Source organism: Gallus gallus, chromosome 5, assembly GCF_016699485.2.
Source record: "Gallus gallus isolate bGalGal1 chromosome 5, bGalGal1.mat.broiler.GRCg7b, whole genome shotgun sequence".
NCBI lineage: Eukaryota > Metazoa > Chordata > Aves > Galliformes > Phasianidae > Gallus > Gallus gallus.
Window position 1 is genome coordinate 3,897,129 of NC_052536.1, and position 21,392 is coordinate 3,918,520.

The 21,392-nt window shown below is 38.7% G+C and overlaps 1 protein-coding gene across 2 annotated transcripts; it reads right to left on the bottom strand.

Annotated features, from left to right (window-relative positions):
- Positions 1–2,629: 2,629 nt before the first annotated feature.
- LIN7C (lin-7 homolog C, crumbs cell polarity complex component) lies at positions 2,630–15,145 on the bottom strand. Of its 2 annotated transcripts, none has more exons than NM_001031067.3 (5): positions 15,086–15,145; positions 10,389–10,507; positions 9,281–9,352; positions 8,741–8,950; positions 2,630–6,155 (listed from the first exon to the last, which is right to left on the bottom strand). In NM_001031067.3, the coding sequence occupies exons 1-5, from the start codon at positions 15,120–15,122 to the stop codon at positions 6,000–6,002; spliced, it is 594 nt and encodes a 197-aa protein (NP_001026238.1). In that variant the 5' UTR covers positions 15,123–15,145; the 3' UTR covers positions 2,630–5,999. The 2 variants fall into 2 exon arrangements, with proteins under 2 accessions (NP_001026238.1, XP_040556701.1); XM_040700767.2 differs by having other exon boundaries at positions 14,369–15,145.
- Positions 15,146–21,392: the final 6,247 nt, after the last annotated feature.

Consider the following 21,392-nt stretch of genomic DNA (forward strand, 5'->3'; position numbering starts at 1 on the left):
GCCTTGGGAATCTTGAAAACATTTATACGATGCATTCTCTACCATTAAATAGAAAGTTATACAAAAGCTGCAATGAATTCTTCAAGTTTTGAGACCATCACTGAGGCCAAATGAAGATCACATGATGCTTCTGCCTGGTACACACACAGGATCTAACACACATCAACACTGATGCTTTTCAAAGGCTCTGGGCACACTTCAAATACACTTTTGGTGTAGAACAAGTGGACCGCTCACTGATGAACTGCTCTTTAATTTGAATTATTTCAGAATAAATATTGGAAGATGCTCTTGTATTTACTGAAAGATGTTCCTACACAGTTACCAAATGGCAGTGTGACACATCTGTCTGAGCTGCTGCTGGTACTAGGTACATTCCTAGCACATACATGTGCTTTGTTGAAGTATTATAAGCTCAATTTCTTAGCAACTCCACTCAGAGCATGCCTGAGATCACATTGAAAAAAAGAAAAAAAAGCAGCATGGCTACTCCAGGCTCTGATTCATCTAGATTTTGGTCATGAGCCTGCCAAAAAATAACAGATTTTAATACAAGTGAGAGCCATGCTCACTCTCATGCCCCTTCTAGGTATTAAAAATAATAATAATAATAAATGATGCTCCAAAATAAATCACAGAAATCACAGGAGAAATTAGAAGGGGGGGGGGGGAACTTATCTACTGTAGTTTCACTTCAGGTTTTTTGTTGTTGTTGTTGTTTTTCTTTTTTTTTTTTCAGCCACAAACCCTACAGTTTCTTAGCAACAGACTGAGGCTCTCTGGAGCCAAACTATTTGCTCTGTGTCTACACTGCAAAATACAGTAGTGTCCTGAACTTCCAGATGCTACTGAAATATACCTAACATAATAAATCACCAGCTTCTGCACTTTACTCACTGCCACTGGAAGCAGGTGAGAGCTGTGATGACTTCGCTGCTGTGAGCCAGCCCGTCTCCATCACAGATTAGATTTTGTTCAGACAATGCCACTGCACTGCTCCACCAGAAAAGCATAGCTGAAATTAGGTAAGAACCACGTGCAGGTGATTTTACTTACCTTTGGAAGTACACAAGCCAAAGCCAGTGTTCAGGAAGATGTTTTATTGTTGGTGGGTTCCTTCCCCTCACCACACCACTTTGCTCCATGGATTTAGTCTCTAGATAACCAAGGAGAAAATCAGAAACATGGAGTAACTTACCTTCTTTAAATCCTTACACATATTATGATGGACAAAAATCCTTTGCCACTCAAAACTTTTTAAAAAACTGGGTAACTTATATAACCATATTTGTTATGCTATCAACTCACATTAACTAGTCAGGAAATTGGGATACTACCATAAACGATGCAAGAGGTTGAAGGAAATGAACCACTGCAGGAGAAAATGGTTGTTTAAATAGCTTTTCTTAACAGGACACACCATTTGAATATAAGCCACAGGATGGAGTATTAAAATATATCAAGATTACTCCAGGCTTTTTATTAATAAGAGACTTTCCTCGTAGGAAAAAAAATTATCAATACATCAAGCTACAGAATTAAACAGACGCAGGATTTGTTTGAAGCAAGTCATACACACCTTGCATAGTAACATAGTTCTTGAAGTAGCTTCCAATAAAGATTTTACAAGACAAAGGATCACAAAGACCCAGTCTGCTCCACACCTTCAGCTCCCATGCAACTTCAAGCAGTTGGTCTATCCACCATGGTCACATCCTTCCTTGCACCAGCACAATTCCTCTGACACTAGACATCTTGTGTTCAGGCAACAGAAATAAACTCAAAACTAAGTCATAACTGGTCTCTGCTAGGATACCAAATTGAATCTGCTCGGTACACAGTCAAAAACATCAGTGAATGCCAGCACAAGCAAGCATACAGTTGAGGACAAAAAGGTGACGGGAATACAGCAGCCATGATGCCTCAGATATGCAACTTTGGCTTTTTCACAGTTTTTTTTCTAAGAATCTGAATCATACTAAAGTAGAACATAGGTAGCCAGATCATGGAAATATTTAGTTTTCAAAACCAAATTGAAAATGTGGTTGTATTTTCAGTTTTGTTATTCATCTTCTACATATTTATGTAAATGATTTTTATTTGATTTTTGCATATTGCAGTCTAGCCTACCTATACAAAAAAAAATCCTTTTGCATTCCAAACTGAAGCATTTCTCCCGCCTTTATCTTGGTTCATAACTTCAGGCACATTTTTCTTAAAGACCTCACAAGGTCTTTAAACAAGGAATTACAGATATTTAACATCTCATTACCAAAGATACTTGCTTCAAACAATTAAAAGATAATATCTGACTCAGAATAATATGCACCATGTAAGCTCATGCAGTTGAAACTAAGGAGGTCTCAAGAATGCAGGAGGTCCAAGATGCTATGTATGCTTTACAGCATTCCAATTCTCATCTTTCCAACAATTCACAATACATAGAACAGAAAAGGGAAGATTCATAAGCAACCAGGAAAAACTAAAAACCAGCATTTCAAGTTTTTCTTTGCACACCCATACATGCACAGTTTACACTACGCCCCAGAGATTATAAACACCCAACTACCGCTGTCTGAAAACAGTACAAAATAGGGAAACTCAAGAAAAAAAAAATACACAAAAACAATGCATGTGAAACTTTTATTTTTCTGTTGATAAAACCCAAAGATTCCTCACAGCAGCAATAGATGCAGAACTTATCTGCAGAAATGATATCTTGTCTTAAACTGTTTGCATACCCAAAGATATCAAGTGTGTAGGGACTGCATATTAACACAGTACAGGCACTGCTCAGTAGTAAAAGAAATTAAGCTTGTTGGTGCATCTTAATCTATCCTTTCCTTACTGTTATAGGTTTTCATAGTATTAAACATGACTGTTAATGAGTTTTCTGTTCATTTTTTTTTGTTGTTGTTGCAATTAAAAAGCTTTTATTAAATGCTACAATTTATATGCCCAAGTACCCTTCCCCACATTTTGTAGTGGATGACAAGCTGTATCCAAATGCTACACTTCAGAATGACAATGCTATCGCATTTAGTAGCTCAAGCTACACTAAAGTAAGTTACCTTAGAGTAACAGAAACCACTGCTTTGTTCAGTAACACCAAGGGATACAGGTTCTAAAAAACACATTTCTACCTTGCATCCACACCTTTAATATTTATATATATATATATTTTATATAACTCTAAAACAAATATCTACTATCTTACAATTAAATTAAAACACATCCACGATTGCTCTATCTAGTGATTTTGGTCTCAGTACTTTAAACATTAGTTGTTCCATAAAAATATACAATTCAACAGCATGGTCCTATCAGTGACATGAGGCTTTTAGATAGAGGCCTATGACAGATAATAAACCATGCAATTCAGTGCTCAGTGTCATCTAACTGTTAAATATTTACTGTATTTTCAAACTATCAGTATCTTTAAAATCCCAACTTCTATTTGCAGACTTACCATGCTTACAAACATGCAGAAAGGAAAATACGTTTCTCACTGGCCTGTAGTGATCACATTTTTTCTTCTCCAACAAATCAATTGAAAATGCACAAACTAAATGCTGTCATTTTTAGATCCTTAACCATTTACTTTCTTTCACATACTTTATTATTTCACAACAGATTGTACTGCTCCATGTGAACAAACTAGGGAATAGTCACATGGTCAGAACTGCACTTTTCAGTTTAAGCCTCTAAGAATCAAACTGCTAATAATCAATTAGGATGCACTCATAGCTGCCATACAACTGAACAAACTCCAGTAGACAATCAAACTAATTACAGATGTATACCAAAAAGTAAAGCTTTTAAAATCAAGTATGCAAGTACAGCATCAAACCTCATAGGTTCCAAGAAGTATACCTCTGTCCAGATAGTTTTTCAAAATAGCACACCAAAAGCATGCCACCATCAACCAGTCTTGAGCAAAGACATGAAGTACTTAAACATGGAGGCTTCTTATTACTATCCCAGCACCATTCCATATAAACTTTGAGTGATGTTGATGATATCGTTTCTACAACCACGAGCCCTTCAAATCAGAAGCAGTTTAGTGATAAATCCCAAACAAGTTCACCCCAGGATTACCTGACATGTAAGCCTCAGAATGTTTTACTCTTACAGATGAAATGATACATGATTTTGGTACTAACTACTCCAAGTTCTTTACAGTTACTCTGTATATATGATTACAGTAAGACATACTAAAACCACAAAAGAGTTATGGCCATTAAAATGAACTTCTTTAAAACAGCAGAAAGTCAGGGAAATGCCTGAAATTATTTTGAAAGCATTAACATATCTTCAGTCTCTGAATATAAAAATACATACAGTCAATCCAGAACTGCAAACGCAGTTAACACCTTTCCCCCCTTAACTGCTTGAAAATCAGTACAAAACAACATAAGTTACAGGAATGATTGTTGCAAATTTGTAAATGTGAGTTATTAAAAAGTCATTATACGAGAACATCAATTGTACATTATTTACAAGCGAGGTAATAAAATTTCCAGAGTAACAAATTATGATTTAGCAGAAATGTAAATATAATGTATTCACCAAAATATTATAATATCGGGTAATTGTTATCAGCTACGCAGTTGATCATGGTTACGTTTTGTAGTTGATATATAACATGTTCTTAAGAAAAGTGCCAAAATTCTGCTACATAAAAATCTTTTTTGCAAAAATAATTCAGCAAGAAAACTGAAGATGTTAAATGAAAAAAAAAAAAAGAATAGGAAAGAAGTGATGTCAGTTGTAGAAACAGGTCTTATTAAATGCATTTGAAAAACCTGTGAATTTGTTTGCATGCTTAGAGGCCTAATGTGAAAAAGATGCATAACAAGCAACATAGATACTTTTTTTTTTAGGGTACCCTAGCTGATTTTGAAAAGACACATTCTTTTTAAACTGTGAAGAATGCAAGGAAATGAAAAGAAAACCTTCAAAAGAAGGGTGAACTGCCAAAGGCTGCAACTGGTGACAAAAAATCCTACTGGAAGCAAGTCTCATACTCCAGAGGTCAGCACTGGGGTCCATAGTGTTTAACAGATTAATAATGGGGTGATGGGACAGAATACACTTCCTGTATGCCATTCTGACAAACCTTAGGAGGCTGCAGAAATGAACAATCAAGAAGCTCAATGTTTTAACAAAAGAAAGTGCAAGTCTTACACCTGGAGAGGTACAATCTACACCAGCACAGGCTGGTGGCTGACCAGCTGGAAAACAGTCTTGCAGACAAAGATACCAAATTGACTGTAAGTCACTGATGTATCACTGGAGCAAAGAAGGCCAACGGCCTACTGGTCTGCAGCAAGTCAAGGGAAGTGATGCTTCTCTTCCACTCAGCCTTTAGGAAACATAATTGATGTGACCACCTTCAGGTTCCCCAGTGCAAGACAGACATAGGCATACAAGATCATGTCCAGAGAAGGGCCAGAAAGTTGATTTAAGTGATTGGAACATTCGACAAACAAGGAGAGGCTGAGACAACTGAGATTGTCTAGCTTGGAGAAGAGAAGGCTCAAGGGTGTTCTTAACAACATATGTAAATGCCTGATATGAAAGAAGTAAAACAAAAGAAGAAAAAACAGACTCTTCTCAGGAGTACCCAGTGACAGGGCAAGAGGCAACAGCTGTAAACTATAATGTAAGCAGCTCCATTTAAACAGAAAAACATATCTTTTTAGCACAAGGGAGATCAAAACACTAGAACAAGTTGCCCGGAGATCTTGTGGAGTTTCCATCCTTCGAGATGCTCGAGGCCCAACTTGTCACAGCTCTAAACAACCTGCAGTAGCTGACCGTCCCCTGAGCAGGGGACTTGGGCTATGTCATCCCCAAGAGTCCTTTGCAACCTAACTCATTCTGCAATCCTATGAAAATGACAGTAACTTATGTACTCTGGGCATTGCATTGACTGAGTCAAACCAAACTACACAATGTAAAGGGCATACATTTCTTTCAAGTTACTGCATTCAATGTTAGTTTTGCTGCCTGCGTTTCGCTGATCTCATTTTTTCAAATCTTGACTCCATTTCTTCCAGGACCTTCGGTGTGTATCTTACAACCAATTTTACCTTTCCTTGGGCTGCCTTCAGTAGTTCTACTGCTTTTTCATGGTGTTCACCTTCGACACTCTGCAAAGCATAAGCCATTAAGTATCATATTAGTGAAGACATACATTGAAAACACTCTTTTTTCATTTTTCTGTGTCTATAGAGTCAACTAAAATATTCTAGTTTCAAAACTTCAAAAGAACAACATCATCCAAGCTTGGGATTTATTCTCCAGCAAATCACTAAAGAGTGATGATAAATATACCTATCAGTATTAAGAAGAGTAGTGCAAAACTTCTGATTATGTTTATGTTAAGTCTTTACATACATTTACATCAAATAAGTAAAGTAGGGAGACCAATAAGCAATTTTGAAATAACACTCAAAAATCAACTTCAGAACACTTTGTCTTTTAATCTGAGATGGCTTTCCTCTATAGTCATGCACTTTATATTTTATAGTCATCATCAGTTTGCCTAATAAGCTATTTCAAATTATCTTGCATTTAGCTAAGGACAAGAACCCACAGACAACTGCAAGATAGCTGCCTTTTTTATGTTATCCTATGCTATGACAAAGCAAAACACTGTCCACTGGACACCTGCAACTGAACACGTAACAGGCAGTGTGTTGTTTATCTTAGCGCTCCATACGTGTCTTAAGTGCAAGGTACTCAAATTAACTTCCTGTAAACTCATTAAGAACTACCTAGCCCCATGTTCTCCCCCCCCAGCAAGACAGAACAGATTAAAAAACAAACAAATAACCCTTTACTAGAACAACTCTCAGGTTTTATTACTAGACTCATCTGATTATAACATTTAAGCAACAATTCTCAGCAACTTCATCCAAATATACATTCCTAGATAGCACATATTTTATCAACACAACTTATTTCTCCCAAACTTATCAAACACAAGAATGGGACTACCCCAAGCCTACCTCCCACTGGTGCTATTAGAAGCTAGAAGGCAGGTGATGTACCTGTTGATTGGAGGGTTTCCCCGTTACTACAAAGTTACTTACAGAAAGAAAGACAACAGTTAAAAAAAAACCCAAATTACTTCTCTTCTGTCAGACTCAGACAACACATACATTTGAATGTTTTCATGTTTGTTATTCAAGTGGATGTGGTGGTTGTTCCAATAAAAAACTAGTAATAAAATGTTTGTGAAGTTTTAGTGCTAACTATGCCAAAGCACATAAAATTCTCAAGTACACCTAAAATCTCCCACCGTGAAAAGAGCAAAAAAAAAAAAAACACCACCACCACAAGTCATGTTTTAAGACACACCCATTGTCATCCTGGCAGCAGCAAATTACTTCTTAAGTGTTAAATTAGCAGTTATGATTACAAGAATGTCCATCATGTATCAAGATGACAGTAATTAATCTGTGAACATCAAATGGTTCTTTCTGAACCTGCTTTCTTGCAATATTTTATTTGTTTTTATATATTTTCACATTTTTACATATAATATTTTACAGTTGCTACATATATTTATACGTGTATGCACACAGACGCGGCCGTTGTTAGCTAGGATTACTGTCAAATGATCAGAATGCTTTGGAGTGTTGTTTCTGCTTTGTGATGGTCTGTAGGTGAGGAAGGCTTCCTGTGAAAACAGCTGATGCTTTACGGACAGCTGACCTGTCCCTTGATACTTTCAAATACTAGGAAGGCTAGGCCAAGGATAGTTGCACTGCAAAGGACAAGATTACTCTTACATCTCCCACATAATAGTCAGGAGCCAAGCATGATAGAGCTCTTCGCCAGCAGGCACCTCCCAGAGTAGCAAGAACCAGTAAGTCTCTATTCCTTTCATACGTCAAAAAAACCACTCAGGCTAATGAACGTAAGATTTAATTCAAATCTCAGTATTAAAATAAAACTGATTTTGCAGATGTAGTTACAAGAACATTAATGCTAAGCATATGATGGAAGCATCTATAAATAAATCCAGAAGTTTGAGAGATAAATATGCATTTGAAAAGCAGCTCTTGTAAATCAAAGCCTGCCCACAGCCTTCTCTTTCCAGTCTTTCTGTTTTTCTTTTTGTCTTGCAATTCAGCAGAAGAGGATATCTCTTAAAAATAAATAGCTACAATGGCACTTCAGACACATACTCCTTAAAATATAAATCACTGTTTTGAAGCTTATAGCACTTAAGATAACCAAAGATAACACCACCTTTTTTTCATCTTACTACAGCTTTCATTAAGCAGTAGTGCTCTTGCTGGGATAATGATGTCAAAGAGCCCCCGCTCAGTCTACAATAATGCATCATAATTTACTACTTACCTTAGAAGCTGCAGAAAACTAAGTTAAAATCTACATCAAACTTAATAAAACAGGAAGCCATAATGGCAGTTTAATACTATTTCAGAACACAACACCTACCAGACTTATACAACAACTCAGAATCTGAAATACTGACATAAATAGTGACATTCCCAGTTGAAAAATATAACCAAAGCATAATCCAAGAACTCTCATTGCACAGAATTAGGTTCAGAAACCTACGGAAGATGTTCTTGAGAGGACAAAAAGAAGCAATTTTACTAGGATCAAAAGACAACCTCAAGCTTATGCCATGTATATTCTACGTATGCCCCCAAGTGGAGATAAGAAGTTACTGCTAAGGAAAGTGAAAATCAATTCCTACCACTCCATTTACAGAAAGAAGCTGGTCTCCACGTTTCAGGCCTCCATGCCTATCAGCTATACCACCAGGGATAATTCGGGAGATATAGATCGGAGAATTTTGTTCTTTGCCTCCCATGATGTTGAATCCAAGACCTTCTTCGGTTTTTGGCAGTTCAACCACTCTGGGATGCGAATGACCTTCACTTGCAGCAAATGCTGCTACAGTGGCCTGTAAGAAATAAGATCTTCCTATTTACATGAATATAAACTCCTTAGCTTGACACAGTGAGCAGGTTGAAAAATTACTTTTATCTCGAAGTGCTAAAATATTAAGACAAATCAGATTAATTTCCTACACAACATTAGTATAAAAATTTAGAACTCAAAGAATAAAATATAAATGGAAGGAGCTTAAAAATAATATCTTTTGTTACACTTTTTAATGACCTCATATGCTTATCCATTGGATCGAACATCTAGATAATACACTTCTGAATTTTAAATACCTTTCCTATGCTTCTAAAGTAACAAACTACTGCATTTTACTCTTGGCATTTACCTTTGCTGTTGCATTAGCTCTCACTTCTGGGCTACTGCTGATATCCACAGTTTCATACACATGTTCATACACCTTTAAAGACAAGACAATTTAAGTAAGCATTGTGGAAACAGTTATTTTTCTGCTTAGGTAACATAACAATCAGTTACAACTTAAAATTGCATAAGTAAAAAAAACCAAACACCTCTAACAAATGACTCCCTGATGCACTGCAAGGTGCTAAGTAAGAATCTATCATACTATGAAGAAATAACTCTCTCAGTATCTTTACTGCTCAGTTAAACTGCACACATTCTAGGTCTCAACCCAAATCCTCTTCCTTGGTAAACATACAGACTTCACCATGACATCTGACAGCAGATATGGGTGACTACCTTCTCGTATTTGATTCAATCTGGGGCTTTTCCATAAGGATGCATGAAAAAAATCACGCAACAGTGGTTCTTCAAAGCTCACCCAACAATCAAGTCCTCCCCTTAAAAATCTGTATTTTCCTTCACCTGATGCAACTGACTGAATATCTAAAGAAAAGAAAAGCTATTGAAAATGCAAAGGCCACAAGAATACTAATGCTAAGTGGGTAAGTGATAGCTAGCCCAACAAACACAGTCCTTCATAAGATAAAAACATCAAGAGGACTTCCATGTCTACAAACAGATCTTGCAAATCATTGCAGGTATTATCAGCAGTGGCAGCACCATCACCACCACCAACAGGAGGACACATTCAATCATCTCAAATCTCTGAAAGAGCATCTGGAATGAAGATGAGGTGTGCAAAGCTATGATGCCAATCTAGGTTAAAAGAAGAGGCAACTTAGACTTTGCCCATTCTTACCAGCCAACGGGATAACAACAGGGTATTAGCTGCCAGCAAGGGAAAACTCTCAAAATAACCTCCAAGGAGCAATTCGTTTCTGATCCATTATTTAATACAGTACACCTATACTACCCTAAATTGTTTTCTTCTCAACTTGTAAAAAATAAGTCTTTTTCTTTTAAGCTCCATAAGTGAAATTCACTTTAATGAAGAAAAAAGTGTTATTGCATTGAACATTTTTAAAACTACCACTTTTAATGCAAGCTAATTGTTTACACAGTTAACTTACCTCCCTTACAGCATTACAGAATTCACTTTGAAGGACCCTTTGCAAAGCCTGTAGTTTCTGTGGTGGCACTTCTCCACTTCTCTGTAATTTTTCCAGCAACTCAATTGCTCTGCAAATATCTTCAGAAAAAAAATAAAGCACTCATAATAAGGAAAGCCTGAAAAGATCCTACCAGTGGTTTTGTTTGCTTTTGTTTTTTAAACTAAGTTAATGCAGTAGTCTGTGTGCGCTTGTGTACACCTTAGTGTACACAATACACAATAGTTTCATTTCTTCCATACCACAACATATCAACAAAATATTACAATAAAACACCTTATTTTCAGAAAGACAGCAATGCAGCCTTCTGAATATCTGGAGGCAACACAACCACATCTGTATTTTAAATAATTTCATTTTTCCTTGAAATCAGGCTGAAATATTTCTTTGATAATAAATACTAGCAATGTTTTGCATGCATAAAACTTCATAATTTATGTAACGCATGGCTATCATTTTGTTAAAGCCATCTATAGTATTGTCAAGCATGCTAACACTCCTACATTCAAAAACTAGTTTATCAGAAATACACCCAATGCTTTCCCTACAAATAAGGCCAACTCGGGCACAAGTAGTCTGTAATATTATTAATTGGATGCTAAACAGCAGCTGGAATCATAAAAACTCGATTAAACCTCATATCAGGTTGAAAATACTTCCTTACTCCCTCCACCTACAGTGTGTCTAATTTATCAAAGCACTAGGAAAAAGAACCCAAACTCCTCAGTGATCACTGCTGAGTGTTCTGTAGTCAAGAATCCCAAACCCAATATTTTTTCCCAGTTTCTTGACATTTCCTGAAAGATCATACTGTCAGTGAAACCAAAATCTCATCTGAAGAATTTGATTTCAGACCAGTACCAATCAAGATGGGCATCAAACATGACATCAAAGCTATGTGACATTCTGCAGGCAGCTCTTCAAGAGGAGAAAGGATTAATATTCCTCACTTGCATTTGTAGAGTGACCATTCTTCTGAATCACATAAGTCCTTGAACAGTCTCTCAGAAAAGCAGATAGACATTGTGGCCTTCATTATCACAAAGGCACACAAAAGTAGTGATTAATTTACTGCATAAATAAGGCATAGGTCATTTTAGAAGATAATGAAGCCTGGAACACGATTACATCCTAAATGCATTACTTCCCTTTTTCCATAATTAACCTTCAGGGAATCATTTTTCATGTGAAACATCTTCTGTGCTGCCATAATGCCACTAAATAGACAAGCAACAACCACAAACTTCAAGACCACAAACGTGTAAGAGAGAAGTTGTAACAACCAATGTCCATCCTGTTATGTTCTGAAATTAAGGTGCACTGACAGAAGACAACCCACAGTTCATGCTGCTGACTCTTACAGACACCAATAGCAGCTCGTAGTGTCAATTAAAGATGGTATAACATAACTTCTTGAACTGGTCATCCACTAGCACAGTTAAAGCTGTGTTTGTATCACAGACTGGATGTGAATCATTCATGGAACAGCACCCAAATATTACAGCTGCAGTCACACATGTTGGTTCACATGAGAGCTCAAGCTCATCTCCATTACTTGGGAAGCATTTTCTAGTTTTTAAGAGGATCAGGTATCTAAAGCAAATAGGTATCACAACTGAAACACTAGCTGTTACTAACTCCAAGTCTACAGTATTTGCCGCATATCTGTTATTTGTACAAAAAGTACAAAATGAAAAAAATGGTTTTGATTTCCTAATACACATTTGGCATTGTATTTAGCTCACAAAACATTTTGTGAAATGAATGGTAGCATAGGTGTGATTCTTAATTTTTCCTATCTTAATTATGTAAATCCATAAATATGCTCAGTAAACCCTACATTCAGCATCAATAGTACAAACTCTCTTTAATCTCATGAAGTCTCGCACTGAACAGCTTGAAGTAGAATGATCAACAAATGGAAGGAAGAAGCTGTTCACATCCTTTGGCAATAGCAGCAGTTCCAATCCTGCAACACTCCATATATTCACGAAAAGTCTGCTAAGTATGTAAATTACAATACAACTATCAAATACAGATGTTTGCAGACAAATGACTGTTTCAGGCATACGAAGAGCACGATTCTACACAGCAGCTCTCATGGTCTGTGGTCTATGAATCATGTTAAGCTGTGATGTGTATGAAGTTACCTAACAGTTTGATTAGAACACTGTAAGAAATTTTAAAAGTGACAGAAGTCTACTAATCAAAAAAGTAGCTGCAGTAACCAGCACTCAAGAACTCCACTCACTTATTTTTCTTCTTTTATAACCTCAATGCCTTCTCAATAAACTGAACATAGTTCCTACCCAGGTCTCCTAAGAGCTGAATTCTTTAACTATGCAGCCTTTTGTAGCCTAAGGTAAAATTCGCTAGTTTGGGAATCAGCTATCTTTCAGAAAGCACAGACAAAGAGCACAGAATCAGTTTGTCAAGAGGTACTGAGAATACACATAGGTTGGACATGAAGTGGATTCCTGCTAGATGAAACTAACACAGAATATGCATTTATTTATTAAAAAAAAAAAAAGCTGTCAGATCAAAGGACTGAATTACTGATGTAAAAACCCAAAGCAGTTTTTACAGCTGTGCACGGAAAAGGAAGATGGTTGACTACCCTGTCGACAAAGCCTGCTTCCTCATGAGCTATACTCAGAATGTCATCAGCTGAAAGCTGTCCTCCTCACAGAATTACCATTACCAGACACAGACATGAGTTCTGTTCCCGTGAGGAATTTCAAGAAGGAACATATAGATAAATCCAGAAGTAAGCAATTAAAAAAAAAATCTCATCATAAACCATCACACAACTGAAAATTTTTCTTTTAATCTTTTCAGCATTTTTAGATCAACTCTTCAAGTTTTTGGTTTTTTTTTTTCTGTTGTTTGTTGTTTTTTGGGGGGGGGGGGGGAGGAGGGAACTTTTTTATGGGTAATTGCAGGATAATCATTTTAAGTCTTGAAAGGAAAATGCATTTAAACTAAAACAGTGTGATGGAAAAAGAAAATACAGCAACAGTGAGATGACACCACTCCATGGTTTGATGTGTGAACAAAGCACAGGGGAAAACAGCATCCTCACAAACACTCCTGAGGAACCACTTCTGCTGCTTGTGTTCAAATAGCCTAAGGTATGCATAGATTTACTACACATCACTACCAAACTGTAAGAATAATTTGTAAGTGTTCAACATTGTTACATGCCTGCACATCAATACATTTGGGTAGTGGTTTTGTGTGATGAAGCTTGGAAGAAGGAACAGATGGGAAGAATTTTCAATTTAAAATGGTAATCATTTTAAATCAGCACATTTTCTACACTAGTCTTTATATGCTATATGCCAGCAACATTAGCGATGTTCATTTTTGAGCTGAAAATGATTCAACGTAACGATGCCTGCAGTCAACCCCATACGATTACCCAGCAGTTGTTTAGTTCTGTAAATAAAGCTCTTCCTTTTGCAGGCCCATTACATTGTGCTCCCTTTTTCTTAAAAAGAAAAAAGAAAAGAAAACCCTTAAGACTAACAGCTGTTTTGTTCCACTGATCCCTACCTAACTCCACAGATTTGTTTGTTTTCACGGCAAGAGAATAGTCGCAGGGTAATGAGGTGGAGGAAGATGCTGCCTGAGGTTTAACTCTTCGGACTAATCAACTGCCAAAGCAGCTGCCCTAATTACCAAGCTCTGGAGCTGGGTGGGTTGATGAGCTGCCCAGTGGGAAGCAAAGTTCTTACATAAGTCCCTGCTTACAGACCTCTTCTCATGCATCACAAGCGATTTGCTTACAGAGGGGGAAGGAGGGCTGAGCACAAACAGCTGAGTTCTGTGGTAGGCTGCACGTGACAACGCTGTACAAATGGGTTACACATCTACGAAGAGGCACTCCGAGTGGACCCAGAAGAGATGGCAATGAGAAAACACTCAGTTGATCCAAATACCTGCACTCCACATCATCGCTTTCCTTCTCAAACACACTGAAGGCAGTTTACTACTGTCTCCTAAAAGCACTCGATAAAAGACTCCATAGATAAGAGACACAATAGAAAAAGCACACAACTAGGCTTTGTGCCTTATCCGTCTCCCTAGTGGTTGTAGTTACATGCCACACCACACTGACGACACAAATGAGAGTGAGGGCACAACAGAGGTAGGCAGAACTCAAACAAGTATAGAGGGGCTCCTGTACAAGTCCTTTGCCGATGATAAAACAAAATCGGGACCTACTGCTAAGACATAATCTAACATGCTCTACTTAAAGCCATGAATTTAACAGTCCTCCTGACAGAAACGAGCTGGCAGGAAATTCGGGGGCAAGCGCGTCCATGGATACCGACTGAAACTCGAAAGAAATTAAAAAAAAAAAAAAAAAAAGACAAATAAGCAGGCCCAAAGTCTGCAGAGAAGCACGGAAAGAATCAGGGGCGAAAAGAAAAAACAGAGGAAAAGCTCATGAAGCATCTGGTGCACGGCACTGCACGCCCCCCAAGGAGGAAGAGTTCCCTTTGCCCGCCGCTGTCTCAGGCCCGCGAAGGCAGCCCGCGGGTTGGAGTCCGGCCCTGGGGCCTGGGCAGCGGGTGAAGCAGCTGGAATCAGGGAGGAGCGCGTATCGGCGGAGAAGAGGGAAACGGGAACCCTACAGCAGAAGTCATACTCACCTCGCTCCAGACGCACCGGCTCACCCAACGCCGCCATCTTGTCCTCGCCGCGGTCCCGCCGGAAGTGACGCAGCCCACACGGAAGAATGAGCGAGGCGCGGTCCCGCCTTGCCTTGGTGTCGCCTGCCATGCATGTCCTGTGAGGAGGAGTGGTCGCCGAGTCGATCGGGCTGGTGTAGGATAAATAAAGCAGTCTTGACTAAAGTAGCTACTGTTTGTCGTGTTTCCTCACCGCGACGCGCTCGACCACTCCTACTCCCCATTAACACACAAAAAGCACCGCCTACGGAGCGCATATCTGTTCATGAGCCATGAGTGCCCCTGGAGACAGAATTATATATAAATCCACTTCTCCCCGTGGGAAATGTGGAGCATGTGGTTTGCGTGTCTGTTTGGCACCGGGTTTATCTACGTGTGGGGCTAACACTATATGTAACGTCTGTATTAAATTGGAGATAAGTGACGTACTCAGGCTTTTTCTGGAAGAGAGTAGGAGACCACTTCAGCACATTTATTTATACATTAATTTATTCTACAGGCTTAGCTCTCCGTGTTTGGCTTTGATTTAGTCTGTGCCTGGTGTTTGCAGCTCTGAAAGAGAAGGGTTCTCAACAGGCCTCCAAATGTCAGCTAATGTGATGGTGATGTACTCCCTCCCTTCTGTGATTCATTTTAATGCCAGCTCCTTTCAGTTTGAAGGATGCCATGTGTGCTTTTCAATGAAAAGGTCATACGAATGGAATTCTGCAGGTGAACAAAATTAAATCCTCACAGGCTTGTTTCCTGCAAGAAAAAGTGTTTGAGCAGCTGGAAGTGCAGAGTGTTTCTGGAATAAAACCCAGATGATTCTATCACACTGGAGCAAGAATGGCCACTCTGTTACCAGACTGAAATTGTAAATAGCCTGCCCTGACTCCTACAGATGAAACTATGGAAAATAGTCTCGATATGGAAAAAAAAAAAGTATTAGTATTAGGCAATATTTCAAAAATTTAGCCTTGGTAGGAATACAGGTTTGAACGTATCTCTAGGGCAGTATTACTTTGACTTCCATAAAGACCAGAGGTTCAGAAATTGGAGCACTTGCTTTAACTTTCCTCTAGAACTAATGAGCTGGCCAATGGACTGTCATTCAGACTTCACTCCATTGTAAAATATGACATTATGAGTCTAAGAAAATCAGAAAAACAGATTTTATGTAGTACTTCCACTGTCTGCTTCTTAACACTGTCACGCTTAAACCATATTGCTCTAAGAGTATGCTCTGATTTATACTTGTCTGCCCTAGCGAGGCCACATCTTGAATACTGTGTTCATTTGTGGGCTTCTCAGTTCAAGAAAGGGAACTACTGGAACTTACTTTCTCTGATTATCTTTTATGCAAGAAAAGTTGGTCTTTTCTACATTATAAGTTCTGTGTTTAGCAGGAAAATTAGCAGCATTGTAATCTTGCAAAAGAATTGGGTTGAAGTAACCTCTTATTCCTTTTTCTGTTTTCTTTCTCTTAACACCTATGATACTCAACCAACTGGAAAATATCAGAGAAAGAAAACTTCAGTATAAATTTGACAGGGATGTTCTTTCTGATGGAAAAAAGCTACAAGTTGACATGTGCACCTTTTCTTTGTCTCCAAGAGAAACCAAAAATGACAGGCTTGTTATTCCAGTGGAAGGAATAGAATTCCAGTGTATGACCACAGAGGAGAGAAGGAAAACAGGGCTACAGATGATACAGGAAAAGGATGCGTACACATTTAATTTTTCCTTTCTGAAGTAGCATTGTTAATGCAGTGCTGTATTTTTGCAATGAGGTCTAAGTTACAAAGTTAGGCGTTTCTATGATGAAGGTATGTTAGTGCATTCTTGTCTTTGAAAATAGAAAAATGTATTTGAATCAAAGAATCATCTGCTGTGTAAGTCAGAAGTATATTTGTGATCCCCCACCTCTGCCCTCCCAAAAAAAGAGAACTGCTGAGTCTGTAGCAAGGCATGGTTTTCTCAAGACAGGTGGATCTGTCTTAAGAAGGTGGATGTTGACAGATTCCGTATGAACAAGATAATTTGTTTGTGCCATCATAGTCAGGAAATCCTTATTCAGTTAAGTGTCTGGAACACAAACAGGTTGCAGAAGTAGAGGGTACTCCTCCCAAATGACTCAGAGAGTGCACAGTGGTGGCTGAGAATGGGAAATCACAGAATCATAGAATCACAAAGGTTGGAAAAGACCCACAGGATCACCCAGTCCAACCATCCACCCATCACCAACTGTTCTTACTAAACCATGTCCCTCAGCACAACGTCCAAATGTTCCTTGAACACCGCCAGGGTCGGTGACTCCACCACCTCCCTGGGCAGCCAATTCCAGTGCCTGACCACCCTTTCAGAGACGTAGTATTTCCTAACGTCCAGCCTGAACCTCCCCTGGCACAGTTTGAAGCCATTCTCTCTAGTCCTATCACTAGTCACACGAGAGAAGAGGCCGACCCCCAGCTCACTACAAGCTCCCTTCAGGTAGTTATAGAGAGCAATAATGTCTCCCCTGAGCCTCCTCTTCTCCAGGCTGAACAATCCCAGCTCCTTCAGCCGCTCCTCATAAGGCCTGTGCTCCAGACCCCTCACCAGCTTTGTTGCCCTTCTCTGGACACGCTTCAGGGCCTCAATGTCTTTCATACAGTGAGGGGCCCAAAACTGAACACAGTACCCGAGGTGCGGCCTCACCAGTGCTGAGTACAGGGGGACAATTACTTCCCTGTTCCTACTGGCAACACTGTTTCTGATGCAAGCCAGGATGCCAGGATGGATGTGAAGGCAATCTGGCTGCGACATCTGTCACCCCATTGATTGCCAGGGTTGATTCAGCTGATCTGGCTGACTTCCCCTTCCTGTCCCCTTCCTCCCTCACTGCTCTATGTGCGTCCCTCCCAAAGCTGCGCGCTCGGTCGAAGAGGACAACCTTCCCTGACAGAGACAGTACCGTTCATCGGTCAAGGGTATATGGTAGCTGTGCTCCCCTGCTAGAACCTCCAAACAAGCTCAGATCTTACCATTAAACTTCAATTGGTGTATTTTGATAAGTATAATGAAATTACTAAGACCCTACTGTCTGCATTGCTCAAGCTTGTGAAATCTGGTAGCAGAGTTACTTTACTTCTGTCTTTGTTGATGAATTAGCCTAGTGTCATGGTTTTGTAACTTTGCTATATTGGTATTCCACATCATAACATCATGGACAAAAGAGAAGAACTATGTATCCCAGAGGACCTCACGGTCAGAGAAGGAAGATACATCACGGAAGATACGTCATCTGGTTGCCTGCAGTCTTTTTCACTTTCGCTTGCTGCCAGGGAGAGGAGTGGGTGTGCTTCCAAGCTGTGTGCCTTCATCAAGTAGGGCTTTCGGTTTCTGAAACTCTCTCTCTCTCTCTCTCTCTATCGCTCTTTTGCTCTCTCATTTCATGTGATTTATTATCCTTACTTCCAATTAGATTGTATTATATCGTGTCATCTTGCATTCCAACATCGTAGTTAGTAAAATAAGTTCTCCTTCTTAGAGCATTGCCACTGCTCCATTTTTTTTTTCTCGGGAAGCCAGAGGGGCCCGTGAGCCTACTGCCCCCCTGTCACGGGCACAGATCTATCTAGATAACTCCGTGACATCTAGGTGTTAGCAGCTGCACTTTAATGCCACATGAAAGATGGTGCTGTACTCCACAGTATGTGTCAGTAGAACCTCTGGGAGCAAGCACTTCCTGATGATCTTTTATGTATGCGATGACACCAGTGTTGAAGGATTATCAATAATCAAGTGATATAGCCTAAGTCTTCACTGGAAAACAGTTGCATTAGCAGTCCAAGAGAAAATGGAAATCAATTTCCAGCATAAGCTAACTTAGAATGAACATACAGTTCATTTCAGTTCAGAGGTTTTAGTGTATAAAAAGTTAATCTGTAGCCAAATAAGAAGATGAGCTTTCTTTATAAATTAGTAAGGTCTCAATATTTTTATGAGATTGTATCTAATAGCCAGCGCTTCTATTCTAGACAATAGACATAGGTGGATAGGGAATGCAAATATGACAAGACATACCCTACGATTCACTAGGGAAAATGCTGGAAGAGGAGTCGTTCAAGAAACTTTGTTCACTTCCTCTCAGGATTCTGCTCAGGTGCAAGGTTCAGGCTGAAGACTGTCATGAGAAAGAGACTATTTACAACTGTGCAAGCAGTAATTCTCATCAACTTCTCTTGTGGATGTTTTTACTCAAGAATAGCTTTATTTGGTTTAGCTTATACTTTACTGGATGTACTAAATCTATACAAATAAGCCATTAGAAGAATTAAAAAAGTGCATGTGGATTGCAGATAGCTTTGTCTATGTGCATTTCTATGAGTGTGTAGACTTCTCTCTTACTTATATTGGAAAGTTACTTTTCGTGTATATGACATATACATGGGTATAGTTGTTCTCATGTTAACTAAACTAGTCAATAGTGGTCTTGCAGGTAGGTAGTGTTTTCCTTCTCATCCTTCTAACACTGATTTAGTCACAAAGAGGGACAATACGATTCTAGAAATATATATAAAAAAACACTGTTACACTGTTTTCTAAAGTTTCGTGGTACTCCTAACGTCTTTAAAAGTGTCACAGTGCTAAGTAGCATACATTAAATTTTCATACACAGTTAATACACATCACATACCTGCAGCATTTATATATGTATTTTCACACACATGTGGTCAAGAATCATCTCAAAGCACCTTTAGCATTAGTAGGTATACACTAAGTCCAAACTGAAAGGATTTTTTTTTTTTTTTTACTTATATAGATACCTAGCTAATTGCTGTAAGAAGTATGTATGTGCAGCTACCTCTAAGGGGGAAATAGTAATCATGTAACATAGTAGAGTAATGTGCAGTGAAAAAATAGCTAGATCCCTGCATCAGAATGCAGGATACACTTGAAAAATTGCTGAAGAATCTCTGTTGGCCACAAGGAACAACATCTGCCCTGGAAACCAGAGAAGTGGAATTAACCATGACTTCTATTTATGACTCAGGGCAGTGAAGAGAGTGCAAATTCAATTTTCATGTTTTTACGACATCCTTTTGCCTGAGGACTGCAATGTTAAAACAACTTTATTGCTTTAATACCACTGAATTTAATCATTTTAAATCTTTGACAGTTGCATTAGTATTTGCAATTTCAGCTGTACTTTGATTCATTGGCTAGCCCAGAGTGAGTTTCATGGTTTGCCACACACTGGGATTGATTGCTGTTATCCCTGTCAAAAATTCAGAGTTTTATACATATTGAAGAACCTGGTACCTTTTTGGTCATGCACATACTTGCAATTTTTTCTGTCTTCATATGACAGAAGAGATTTTTCCTTTGGTACTTATTGCAGACCATGCATTTTGATTATTATCTCACACATTGGTTGAATAACACGTATAAGGAGTCCAAATTTTTGCTAAGTGCCGCCTAACCTCCATGACAATTATTTTTTCTGCATAAAGTGGAACATGAGTTGTTTCCGAATTCTTCTAGTCGCTCCTGACAAATGTAGGAGCAAACAACAGACATATGAGAAAGTTCTGTCGGTTATTCTGCATTTATGGAAAAATGCTAATTATTATCCTCCTCCCCTCTCCTGGCCTTTTCTGTAGATGAAAATGCTTTTTCTTGACAATAATGCTGACAAAAGAAAAAGAGTCAAACTGGGAATTTAATAACATGTCTAAATGCTGATTAAGATTAACACTCCAAAATAATTAAATACAACTGTCTTTTTGTTGTTTTGTTTTCCCCTGACCTCGTAATTGTTCCTTCTCACTGAAATTTAAAATAGCTACAAAAGGCCCCATACAGATAGAGAAGACTCATTTTATTGTATGATGCAGTAAACACACATTGCGTGGAACCCCTTCACCATTACTTTTTAAAGATGGCAGGCTTGTGTCTACCTGTGACAGACAAACAAATTTAGTCTTTTTTTTCCCCATTTTTCCTTTTCTTTAAAATCATAGAATGGCTTGGATTGGAAGGGACCTTAAAGATCATCTGAATCCAACCTCCTGCCATGGGCAGGGTTGCCAATCTGGATCAGGCTGCCCAGTGTCTCATACAGCCTGGTCTTGGAACACCTCTAGGGATGGGGCATCCACAACCTCGTTTGGGCAGCTTGTGCCAGTGCCTCACCACCCTCTGAGTAATGAATTTCTTCCTAACATCTAACCTAAATCTTCCCTCTTTTAGCTTAAATCCATTCCCTCTTGTCCTATCACTCTTAGACCATGTAAAAAAAAGT

Bases quoted from the DNA above. Each gene is read 5' to 3' on its own strand.
- LIN7C (NM_001031067.3), bottom strand. From the start codon at position 15,122: ATGGCGGCGTTGGGTGAGCCGGTGCGTCTGGAGCGAG. The intron at 9,353-10,388 runs GTAAGTTAACTG...TTGTCTTTAAAG, and splicing joins TCTGTAATGCTGTAAGGGAG to GTGTATGAACATGTGTATGA. The intron at 8,951-9,280 runs GTAAATGCCAAG...TATTTCTTACAG, and splicing joins GAGCTAATGCAACAGCAAAG to GCCACTGTAGCAGCATTTGC.